At 40.0% G+C, this 13,053-nt stretch overlaps 1 protein-coding gene across 2 annotated transcripts in view; it reads left to right on the forward strand.

Annotated features, from left to right (window-relative positions):
- Positions 1-13,053, forward strand: part of EFHC2 (EF-hand domain containing 2) — a 255,364-nt gene that overhangs the window by 69,750 nt on the left and 172,561 nt on the right. For both annotated transcript variants that reach the window (XM_066356706.1, XM_066356705.1), the window contains exon 3: positions 6,869-7,019. In XM_066356706.1, the coding sequence (XP_066212803.1) occupies positions 6,869-7,019 (151 nt within the window). The remainder of the gene's footprint in view (positions 1-6,868; positions 7,020-13,053) is intronic.

The following is a 13,053-nucleotide window of genomic DNA, read 5'->3' on the forward strand; positions in this document are numbered from 1 at the left end:
GGTTTCACGAAGGTTGGTAGATCAAGGGACCCCCATTGGATGGGGATAGTCCTGTTGACAAGGATTTATTGGACTGAATGGTTTATGTACGATGACCAATTAATATGTCCTGTACCATATCATTAATATGTACTTGCTTATTATTCATGGGGAATATAATTTAATGCACGATGTACATAGGAGATGGGATTATAAGAGGTGCTGGGGAGGTACTTTGGAAAATTTTATTTCCCTATATAAAGTCAAGGGGTAGTTTAATTAGAATATCAGCTTTGGGTGTTGATGGTGGGGCTTGCGCTCTCTCCTTGAGGTCTTTGGGGGAGGTTGAGTCCCCTTTGCTGGTTTACAAGACCAGAGTAATAAGTATACTACAAAGACTCTTCATTTTAAGAATCGGTTTTCTATGATGCTAGCGAGGGGTATAAGAATTAAGATAATTGAGAAATATAGAATTGAGGCCAGTTGGCCAATGATAATATAGGGGTGTTCTACGGGTTGGCCCCCGATTCATGTGAGTGTGATGAGGTCTGCAACTAGGAGTCAGAATATGCATTGGCTGAGGGGACGGAATGTTATGCTTCGTTGTTTTGAGGTGTGTAGTATTGGAACTAGAGCTAGGATTAGAATAGATAGGACTAGTGCTAATACGCCTCCTAGTTTATTGGGAATAGATCGTAGGATAGCGTAGGTGAATAGAAAATATCACTCTGGCTTAATATGAGGGGGAGTGTTCAGTGAGTTGGCTGGGGTATAATTGTCTGGGTCTCCTAATATGTCTGGGGCAAATAATATGAGTGCTAATAAGGCTGTCAGCATTAACAGGAATCCTAAGATATCCTTAATTGTATAGTAGGGGTGAAAGGGGATTATATCTACGTTTGAGGGGATACCCATTGGGTTATTTGACCCTGTTTCATGGAGGAATAGTAGGTGTACTATAACTAGGGCTGTGATAATGAATGGGAGGAGGAAGTGGAAGGCGAAGAATCGGGTCAGAGTGGCCTTGTCTACTGAGAAGCCTCCTCAGATTCATTCAACTACGTTTGTTCCAATATAGGGAATAGCAGAGAGGAGATTTGTGATAACTGTGGCTCCGCAGAAAGATATTTGGCCCCATGGTAGAACATATCCTATGAAGGCGGTTGCTATAACTGCGAATAGTAGGAGAATCCCTACGTTTCAAGTTTCTGTAAAGGTATAAGATCCGTAGTAGAGACCTCACCCTACGTGGAGATACAGGCAGATAAAAAATATGGAGGCACCATTGGCATGGAGGTAGCGGAGGAGCCAGCCGTAATTTATGAATCGACAGATATGTGTTACAGAATTGAATGCTGTGGCGGTGTCAGAGGAATAGTGCATGGCAAGGAATAAGCCTGTTAGGATTTGCACTGCTAGACAAATCCCTAAAATGGATCCAAAGTTTCATCAGGAGGAGATACTTGAGGGTGCGGGGAGGTCAACGAATGAATTGTTGATGATTTTAAATAGTGAGTGGGATTTACGGGTGTTGGTCATTATTCTTATAGTTGAAGTACAACGGTGATTTTTCATGTCATAAGTCATGGATAGAGGCCATGTAGGAATTATGATGACATATATTGCGTTTATCTTAAGTATCATTTTTGTGGTTGGGTTTGTAGGGTTTTCTTCTAAGCCTTCGCCAATTTATGGGGGGTTGGGGTTGATTGTGAGTGGAGGGGTGGGTGGTATCGTGATTAGTTTTGATGGGCCATTTTTAGGTCTCATGGTGTTTTTGATTTATTTAGGGGGAATGTTGGTGGGTTTTGACTATACTACGGCTATAGCAACTGAGCAGTATTCGGAGGTATGGGTGTCTAATAAGACGGTTCTAAGCTCTCTTATTGCAGGCTTGCTTATGGAGGTGGGTTTAATTGTTAGTGTAATTGAGAATGAGGGTGTTGAGTTGGAGGTAATTTTAAAGTTTAATGACATAGGGGATTGAGTGATTTATGATACAGGTGATGCTGGATTTTTTAGTAAGGAGATTATGGGTATTGCGGGGCTATATAGCTATGGGACTTGGTTAGTGGTAGTTACAGTATGATCTTTGCTTACTGGAGTTGTAGTAATTATGGAGATTACTCGTGGAAATTAAATATAAGTATTGTAAGGATTAAGGTGATGAAGAAGGAGAGGAAATATAATTTGACAAGGCCTTTTTGGTTGGATACTGTGGTGGAGGATTTTATATGTATATTTGAGATTGATTTTGGCAAGAGCATTTCCAGTCAAATTTGATCTAGTAGGAGGGAGGCAGATTTTTGACTTGCTGTAAGGCTTATTCGTGGTTGGAGGCGGTGTATGATAATGGGAAAATATCCTAGGAGGTTGGAGAATTTAAATATGCTTGAGGGCTTATTAAACTTTAGGTTGTAGGTAATTTGATTTAATTCCAGAGCTATTATAAACCCTGTTAGGGTTACCACCAGGGCTGTGAGTTTTAGGTAAAGTGGTATTGTTATTTGTGGGGTGGTGGTTGGAGGGATAGTGTTTGATAGTAAAAATCCTGCGAAAATGCTTCCAATTAACAGGCGTTTGATAGAATTAATTAGGAGTGGATTGTTTTCGTTAATTAGGATCAGAGTAGGGAATCGTGGTTGTCCTAGAAGTGCAAAGAAAATAATTCGTGTGCTGTAAACAGCTGTGAGGGAAGTGGCTAGGAGGGTCAAGAGTAGGGCTCAGGCGTTGGTGTACGAAGTATTGGCTGCTTTGATAATAAGGTCTTTGGAATAAAAGCCCGTTAGGAAAGGGGTGCCTGTTAGGGCAAAGCTTCTGATGACTAAGGCGGTAGTGGTGAAGGGTAGGGTCTTGAATAGGCCTCCCATTTTTCGGATATCTTGCTCATCGCCTAAGCTGTGGATGATTGATCCGGAGCATATAAATAGTATAGCTTTGAAAAATGCGTGCGTGCAGATGTGGAGGAATGCTAAGTGGGGCTGATTAATTCCAGTAGTTACTATTATTAAGTCTAGGTGGCTAGAGGTGGAAAAGGCAACGATTTTTTTAATGTCATTTTGGGTAAGGGCGCAGACCGCTGTAAACAGGGTTGTAATAGCTCCTAGGCATAAGTCTATAGTTTGTACTAGTTTGTTGTTTTCTATTATAGGGTAAAATCGAATCAATAGGAATACCTCTGTGACAACTATAGTACTTGAGTGCAGTAGGGCAGAGACAGGTGTGGGGCCCTCCATGGCAGAGGGGAGTCATGGGTGGAGCCCAAATTGGGCGGATTTTCCAGTGGCAGCCAGGAGTAGAGCTATTAGTGGGAAGTTTGTATTTTCTAGGTTTAGTGCAAAGATCTGTTGAAGCTCTCATGTATTGGAGTTGATTATAAATCATGCTATAGAAGCAATAAAGCCAATATCTCCAATTCGGTTATATAGGATTGCTTGGAGGGCAGCGGTGCTGGCGTCTGCGCGGCCATATCATCATCCGATGAGTAGGAAAGATATAATTCCTACTCCTTCTCAGCCTATAAAAAGCTGAAACAGGTTGTTGGCTGTTTCTAGAATTATTATTGTAATTAGAATTATTAGTAGGTACTTAAAGAAGCGGTTGATATTTGGGTCTGAGTGTATATATCATATTGAGAATTCTATAATAGATCAGGTGACGAATAGTCCTACTGGTATGAATAGTATTGAGAAATAGTCGAATTTGAAGCTAAGGGTTAATTTAATTGTTTGAATTGTAATTCAGTGTCAGTTCGAGATTACTATTTCTTGATGGGAGCTGATAAATAATAAGGTCGGGATTAGGCTAGCTGCGAAGGAGTATGAGAATATGGTCTTAATGTAATTTGGGTAGTTTGGTTTTTTGTCTAGGTTGAGGGTTTTTGCTATAATTGGTATAGTTAGTAGAAGCAGTGTTAGTACAAGAGATATATTAAATAAGTTTATTACTTTTATTTGGAGTTGCACCAATTTTTTGGCTCCTAAGACCAACGGATAACTACTATCCTTTAAAAGCTTGAAAAAGCCGCGGTTTTAGGCGCGGTGGCATGAGTTAGCAGTTCTTGCATACTTCTTCGGTAAATAAGGGGGTTTAGACCCTATTTCTAGATTCACAATCTAGAGTTTTTATTAAACTATATTTACAGTATAATGTGCCCAGGATGATTTTTGGATTAATTGATAGGAGGAGTAGGGGTACTAGGTGTATTGCTATTAGTGTATTTTCTCGTGTGTAGTTGGGCTTAATGTTATTAATGTGGTGGGTATGTTTACCTCATTGAGTTATGATTAGTATATATAGGGAGTAAAGGGTGGTGATAATAATATTTAGTCCCATAAGGATAATAGACATGTTTTATCAGGAGAATGTTGCTAGAAGTCATCAGGAGGCTATAAGGGGTAAGATGGTTTGTAGGCCGTGTGCTAGGATCATAGTTCGACTATGGACTCGCTCGTAATTGGAATTGGCCAAGCAAAATAGTATAGAGGAGGTTAGTCCGTGGGCAATTATCAGAGCAGTGGCCCCTATGTAGCTTCATGGGGATTGGATGAGAATGACTACAATCACCAGGGCTATATGACTTACTGATGAGTAGGCAATTAGTGATTTTAGGTCTGTTTGACATAAGCAGATTGAGCTTGTTATGATTATGCCTCATAGTGAAAGCATTATAAACGGGTATGCCATATTACTTATGAGCAGGTTGGGAAGGGTTGTGATTCGTAGCATTCTGTAACCTAGTTTTAATAGCACTGCAGCAAGTACTATAGACCCTGCAATAGGGGCTTCTACATGTGCTTTGGGGAGTCAGAGGTGGAGTCCGTAGAGGGGTATTTTTACTATAAATGCCAGTATGCAGGCCGATCACAAAAGAGAATTGCTTATAGAAATTTGCTAAACACTCCCTGAGCACATATTCCTAATTAGCATAACTGACTACCCCAGTCTCATTCATATTTATCATATTGTCCATGTTGAATTACCCTGGTGTTACTTCATATGCACAATTAAAATTGGCAACTTCAGGGATAAAAGTTGATAAAAAATGGGAGCAAAGGGAATATTAAAATAGAGCTTTCAAGGTGCCTGTGCCCCAAGTCAAGCTTGAAATAGTAGTCGAAATATACTGTTCCCTCGGTTGTCCTAAATTACTGTCTTCAGCATGTGAGCATGTCACCATGTGAACAGTTATTCCAATGGTTAAAAATCTGTTGTTGGTTTTTTTCATTCAACATGGCACCTAAGCCTAAGGAAGCTATTTCAATTGATCTTCAACAAAGAGGCAGTCAGTCCTTTGCATCAACATGGGAGAAAAATGGGCTGTTGTATTACTGAGAGGCACAGTTTTCCAAAGTTATTAAGGAATTTTCAAGGGTAGTTTTGATTATCTCTAATTTTAGAATCTACCTCTCCTACCTGAGGGACCCACCCATCCATGCAAACATACACACTGTGTAAGATAAGACTGGGTCTGGCATTGAACTGGGCTCTCTGAGGTTCCTAAAGGAGTGTAAGGTGGAGTCTCTGGTGTGCTGAAAGACTTTCAGACCTGCTTGGTTGAATTTCTCTCAAGGCAAGCAATCAGCAGGACCAGAAAGGATAATTTTACCCTAGAACTAAGACAGTTTTTTTTTGTTATTTTTAATGGGAAAAATGTAAAACTTATATTCATCTTGTGAGAAAGAATATTATTTTGTCTATAAAACATACATATAGAATCCCACTGTGAAGTTCCAAAGACGCTAGTTCAATTTATGGTAGAACTGAATGATGGATTTATTGATTTAATATCATTTCCTCATTCTGACCAGATGGTGGTTGTTGGTCAGATAAGTTTGTAAATATGATATATATGTTTGCTCGCTTATAGTTTGTATTGGGTGTGGGGGACAAGCTATAAGCAGGCCGGGTCGGCCGGCCTAAGGCTTAGTTTTAAGACTAAGCCTTTCCCCACACCCTTGACTGATTGCATGATGTGGGGTGGTGCACTCTCATGAGGAATCCCATTATGCCTCAGATAAGTAACTTTGTATCAGAGACTTCCTTGTTTGTATATTGGATTAAAGCAGGGGTCCCCAAACTACGGCCCGCGGGCCGCATGCGGCCCGCTGAGGCCATTTATCCAGCCCCTGCCACACTTCCAGAAGAGGCACCTCTTTCATTGGTGGTCAGTGAGAGGAGCATAGTTCCCATTGAAATACTGGTCAGATTGTTGATTTAAATTTACTTATTCTTTATTTTCAATATTGTATTTGTTCCCATTTTGTTTTTTTACTTTAAAGTAAGATATATGCAGTGTGCATAGGGATTTGTTCATAGTTTTTTTTATAGTCCAGCCCTCCATCGGTCTGAGGGACAGTGAACTGGCCCCCTGTGTAAAAAGTTTGGGGACCCTTGGATTAAAGGTTTTGATTTCTACACTATAAAGTGGGGCAGACTGGGAGCTTGCTCTCTCTCTCAGTTCCTGCTATTACCATTGCAGGGGCCTCCCTGATCCCTTGCCCTTCATGGGAAAAGCAGGCTTTCTTTTCCCAGGAGCTTTGTCTTTTCTTGTGGCTTGCCTGTCTTGGTGAGACGCCAATAAACAGAATGGCCCACCATCCTCCGACTCCACCATTTCTTTACCATCTGCCCAAATTCAATGGGAACCTGCATGTGAATGGCCACAATGGCGGCTCCTGGCCTTACAGTGGTGAAAATATAAAATAATCTTTATATACTGAAACTTGGATTGTGTATTCATTCTCATAGCTGGTGTATAATATGTCTTCTGGCAAAATCTGAATTTTTTTTCTTTACAGGAACAAAAAGTATACAGGCAATAGCTTTGTTGATTTTGAGTTTGCTGAATTTCTTTTTATTTCTTAGTTTCTAATTATTTTTTCAACAGGTATTATCTTTTGATGCTTATCTACAAGATGAAGTACATGATAAAAGGCAAGAAAACTATAGAATAAGACGCTATAAAATCCTTTTCTACCTTGAGGATGACACAATTCAAGTAAATGAACCAGAGGTGAAAAACAGCGGATTCTTTCAAGGTATTTATTTAAAGCAGACTTATAGTTGTTTCACTTCTAACTTATGCCCTTATATACTGTTTCTCTAGATTTTTATAAAGAGCCCATGCTACTGCTTATGTGTCTTGTTGGTGGTGGTGAATATAAACATGCTGTTAGTTGTGGTTATTAACAGTGACTTACCAGATTTTCCCTCCTACCTCACATTGGCCATTCCTCTCTCTCTTCTGTGATATACTTGTATCCTTTCAGATGCTGATCTAGTGTGAGCAAACTCTCCTATGTCTTTGACTTTTTTCTTCAAGCATTTTGATATTTTTGCTATGACCACATTACTTTCTTCACAACACTCTCAAGAGAAAAGACTTCTCTACTGCCACTTCCAGATTGGTATTCACTCTTCTTTCTTGAATTTACTGCCATTTGCTTCAACCACCTTCTCCTCATCCTTATACCCATTAACTACAGACTTTGATTTTATTTCAACAGAGGGCCTTTGTTCCTTCACCCCAAATATACTAGTCTTCTTTATCCATATTCCACTTTAGCCAGGCAAGAGTTAACTCTGTGATGTGGCCACCACAGGAGCTAATTCTAAGTTGCATTATTAGAAGCCTAGCAGAGACAAGCGAAGGTGACTGATTTCTTCTGTTTGTGCTATTAATCCTTTACATGGGATGATGCTAATTTTTTATGCCTTCAGAGGATACTAACCATGATGGTGAAAGAACTGAACATTTGTCATGTGTAAAGTAAAATAGTGAAAAGTGAAATCTGTAAAGGGAAGACTCAGGTGTGCCTGATAGCAAAAAGATAAAAAGGTCTTCAGGAATCTAAAGGGTGGAGGAGGGGTGACCTAAATTTCTGTATCCTCAAGGACAGGGCCTAATAGATCAGAATTCATGTCAATAAAAGGGATAATTTTCTGGAAGACAGCTGCCAGAAGTTTTATTGGATGGCTCTGGATGAGCATGGTCAGGGTTGGGTAGAGGAGAGGGGTGTCACATATTTGTTTGGTCATTGATGTAAATGGATAATCCCTGGGAGCAGGTCTGGAATTATTTTTCACTGACAGTTTAGTAGAGATATAGGAAGGAGGTCACATGTTTGTTTGGTGTTTGGTATAGATAACCTTCCAAGGCCCCTTCAATCCCTGACAAACCATGGTTCTTAGGTACATTATTATCTCTTTGTCTTTTGGAGTATTGCCATTTCCAATATCATAAGCTATGAAATTGCTTGCTCTGACTATAGTCTCTACTTCATTTACTTTTTTTAAAGTGAGAAGTGGGAAGGCAGAGAGGCAGACACCTGCATGAGCCTAATCGGGATCCACCTGCACTAGGGGGTGATGCTCTGCCCATCTGGAGCATTGCTCCAATGCAACTGGCACCATTCTAGTGCCTAAGGCAGAGGCCATGGAGCCATCCTCAGCACCCGGACCAACCTTGCTCTAATGGAGCCTTGGCTGCAGGAGGGGAAGAGAGAGAGAGAGAGAGAAAGGAGAGAGGGAGGGGTGGAGAAGCAGATGGGCACCTCTCCTGTGTGCTCTGGCTGGGAATTGAACCTGGGACTTCCACACACAAGGCTGACACTCTATCACTGAGCCAACCAGCCAGGGCCTTAATTTACTTTTCATATTGTTTACTCCCACCATTTTTGTTTTTCATTCTCTTAGCAAAACATATGTCGAATCTGTTCATGTCTCTTTACCCCCTTTGCTACCATCCTAACCCAGACTGCCCTTATTTCTTGACTAGAGTAGTGGAATAGCTTCCTAATAGGTCTCTGCTTCCATTTCTGCTCCTCCTACAATCTGTTCTTGATGCAGCAGCCAGAGTATACTGGGATATTACTGGCTGTGGGATGTTACCTTGAGTCAGTGGTGGCCTCTAAGAATCCTGCATTCAGGCTTTCACAGAGACCATAGAACAGCAGCTTCATGCATTAAAGTGCATCAATCACATGAACAGGATGAGATAGATTCACACACTTAGGACAGGGTACAAGTAGGTGGAATGACCAACCTAACTGAATCTTGGGGTAAGCAATGGTCCTCTCTCTCTCTTTCTGCTCCACCAGCCCTTCCTGCTAATAGTATGATTTAGATTTGGAGAATAGAGACAAAGTTCAAGGAGGACCACAGACAGAAGGGACCTTGGGCTAATGGCACACACTCTATCAGAGAGATGCAGGGACAACTGGGTCTGGCCACAGCTGCAGCTCATCAATAAGCCTGCTGAATAATAATATAGGCTTTGTTTATCTTTCTTAGGCAAAGGGCGCATGGGGCCAGAATGAGTGTCACCAATGAATGAGTGGCCGAATTAAAGTCTCATGAATATTGAGTACTCATGAATATCTACAACCCTTTGTAGATTAGTGTATCATGAATATTTAGAGTCCAGGTGCCTCATGTATACTTAATACATGCTGAAAATTAGTTATCTCTTGGTCTTCCCATCCCTTCCTGTGTTTAACATATGCATGCTGTTCTTACTATCTACTTATCATTATTTAACACATTTTATGATTTTCTACCTATGCCAAATAAACTTTTTGCTTACTATATATCTGGGCCCAGTGGGTCCATATTTATATACTACAGTGGATTATAGGGGGAGAAACAGAAATTTTGGGACCATGGGCTTCTGAGAATAAGGTTGTGATGAGTCAGTATGCAAAGGACTTCCATCAATGCTCTAGAGATTGTGGTTTTTCTTAGAATATGGCTTCACTGTGTCTGGATGCTGAATTGAGAACCAGTCAGCATTGTCAATCTGTTCTCTTCCAGGCAGTGTGCTGGGTGGGTATCTGGGGAAATGGACAAAAGGCATAAGACCCATTACACTGCTATCTTGTGGAGTTTATAAGCAAGCAGGTTAGAGAGGAAAGGGAACAAGATGATCAGTCCAAGAGTTTTGCAATTGTTTAAGTTAGAAATGCTGAATGTCCAAACCAGGATATTGATGGTGCCTACTTTATCATTATCTTATTTAATCTCCTAGCAACTCTCTAAAGTAGGTCACTCTCGGGTTTCACAGAAAAGGAAACAGGCTTAGAGAGGTAATCTGCTCCATCTGAGTCTTAACTGATTGCCTTGGAGCTCACAAAGTGGTTGATGCATTAATAAAGCCCAGGACATGGAGCAAAGAGCAGCATTGGGGTTGGAGCTGAGGTGTGTTTGTTTGGGTCATGAGGCCTTTGAAAAAGTGTTGGGACACCTGTATGGCAATGCCCACCAGACAAGCGGAGCCTTGGCATGTGTCTTCAGGAAAGAAAATGAAGATTTGATTTAGTGTTTGTGCTTGGTTTTACTAGTGGAGGGAAAAGATGAGAATTGGTTTGAGGAGGCAATGTGATATACTCTACTCCCTGGTCTTTTCATTTGGAGAACTTATGACTTAGTGGTAAATTTTTTAGGAAATATGGGAATGCTTTGGTATTTTCAAAAAGGTTTTCATAATTTTTTAAGATTGAAAGTGTGACATTTTATTTTGTAAGGTGACAAGAGGTCTTTAGACTCTTTATACAATCATTTTTAACACATATAAGGCAGTTTTTAAAGATTTACAATAATGTGTTAGAAAATGTTTGAAGAATTATTTCAGGAAAAAAATTACAACTTTCAATTTCTATGAGCATCTATTTTACCTAAGTTTGTATATTAGGTAAGTGACAGTATTGCTTTAACAGAAAAAAAATATTATAAGTTTACACTTAAGTGGCTCTGGCTAGTTGGCTCAGCGGTAGACCACTGGCCTGGCATGTGGAAATCCCAGGTTTGATTCCTGGTCAGGGCATACAGGAGAAGTGACCATCTGTTTCTACCCCCTCACCCGCCATTTCTCTCTCTCTCTCTCTCTCTCTCTCTCTCTCTCTCTCTCAACCCCCTACCCACAGCCATGGCTCAAACGGTTCAAGCTAAGTTGGCCCCAGGTGCTGAGGATGGCCCCGTGGCCTTGGTCTCAGGCACTAAAATAGCTCAGTTTCTGAGCAACAGAGCTGCAGCCCAGCCAGGCAGAGCATCACCTGGTAGGGTCTTGCTGGGTGGATCCTGGTCAGGGTGCAAAGTCTGTCTCTGCCTCTTTGCCTCTCACTTAATAAGAAAAAAAAATGTTTGCACTTAAGTGCTTTACTCTGATTTTCTCTAAGCTTTGCTTATGTTTTGATTACCTTCCCCACATAACACCAAATTTACACAAATGATGAATTAGAGGTCCAGGACATTTTGAACCTGCATTAGAGACTTTCATTTTATTATTATTACTTTAAATGAGCACTTATATTCCTGTAGCTCACTGGCACCTGTCCAGTGAGTCTTAATTTTTTGTTTGTTTGTTTTTTTTTGTTGTTTTTTTTTGAGAGGAGGCAAGATAGTGAGACAGACTCCCACATGCACCCCAACCACTAATGCTCATATCAACCAAGCTATTTTTAGTGCCTGAGGCTGATGTGGTCAGACCAACCAAGGTATCTTCAGTGCCTGGAGCTAATACTGGAACTAACTGAGCCACTGTCTATGGGAGGGGAAGAGGGAGAGAAGGGGGAAAAGGAAGGGGAGAGAAGCAGATGGTTGCTTCTCTTGTGTATCCTGACCAGGGATTGAACCCTGTACATCTGTACCCTGGGCTGATGCTCTTTCCACTGAGCCAACCAGCCAGGGCCATCTTAGTTTTATTAAACTATTCAAGAAGACAAATGAAATGCAGGATCCTCTGTGAGGATCTTAGAAAGGCTTTTATTACGAGTTTTCCATTCTACCAACCTCTTGATTTCAAATCTCACATAGGCAGACTCCAAAGGCAAATTGACGATAATCATGATTTATTTGAAAATAATTTTTATGTAAGTAGTAAATAATGTTATTTATAAACACTCAGAAAAAAAAAAGACACCCTGATTAAAAGGTAATTTTAAAGTTGCTTGTGAAAATTTCAGATTTCTGATTAGGTCATTTTTCTAAGTGAAGACACAGCTCAAAGGATCTGTACAGAATACATAGTAATCATGATATATAATGAGACTGAATTTGTCAGCAGAGAGGAGATACCTGATGGTCGAAAGTCCTGTGGAATAAATAACAAGCACAAATAACCACTCTATCATCAAGCTTTGTTTAGTGAGAAACCAGTCTCTCTTGAATTATTTAATATGATGATTTTTGTTAAGCAAGGTCTGTTTGGACAGAGGAGACCCTGGAAAATTATTTAAATACATTCTTTAGCCTTTCCTTTTTTTTTTTTTTTTTTTTTTTACCATTTTTTAAAATTTTTATTTAGAAAATTAAATTTAATTGGGTGATGATGTAGCCTTTTCTAAATTAAATAATTGAGGAAAAGAAAACAAGCTTGATGAATTTGGCTCTGATCTGGGATGGGGTAGTGTTTCTTTCAGTTGTGTCTTGAGTGGCCTAGGATTGCTGTTCATGTGTCCCATTTAGGTGCTGTTCTGATGGTATTCCTGTCACTTCTATAGGGTTTCAATGTTTTCCAAATGAACTCAGAGCTCAGATGCACCTGTATTTTGTTTTTGTTTGTTTGTTTGTTTGTTTTTTGTGTGTGTGGAACTGATCATTTAGAAATTAGTGCACCTGGATTTAACCTCCCTTTTAGTTGTTTCTATCATGTAATTTTTTTTCGAGGAGGGAGAAGTTTAGAATAAGCCAAAAACAAGATGCAGCCATTAGCTTGGTGCCAAAATAAGCATTCAGTTATATGCAGCTTCTAATCAGAAGAATATATTTTTAATATTCTCAAATCCTTACTGACAGCTATATGTGTGTTATAAGTCAAGTCACTGTTGGACTTCAAGGCTTGCTTTCATTTCTTGCCAGAATATCATTCTCTTTTTGGTTTAGATGTGTTATATTTGTAGAATTTTTGGAATATATATATATATATATATTAATTTTTATTTATTCATTTTTAGAGAAGAGAGAGAGAGAGAAAGAAAGGGGGGAGGAGCAGGAAGCATCAACTCCCATATATGCCTTGACCGGGCAGGCCCAGGGTTTTGAACCGGCAACCTCAGCATTCCAGGTCGACACTTTATC

This window comes from Saccopteryx leptura, chromosome X (genome assembly GCF_036850995.1).
Source record: "Saccopteryx leptura isolate mSacLep1 chromosome X, mSacLep1_pri_phased_curated, whole genome shotgun sequence".
NCBI classification, from domain to species: Eukaryota; Metazoa; Chordata; class Mammalia; order Chiroptera; family Emballonuridae; genus Saccopteryx; species Saccopteryx leptura.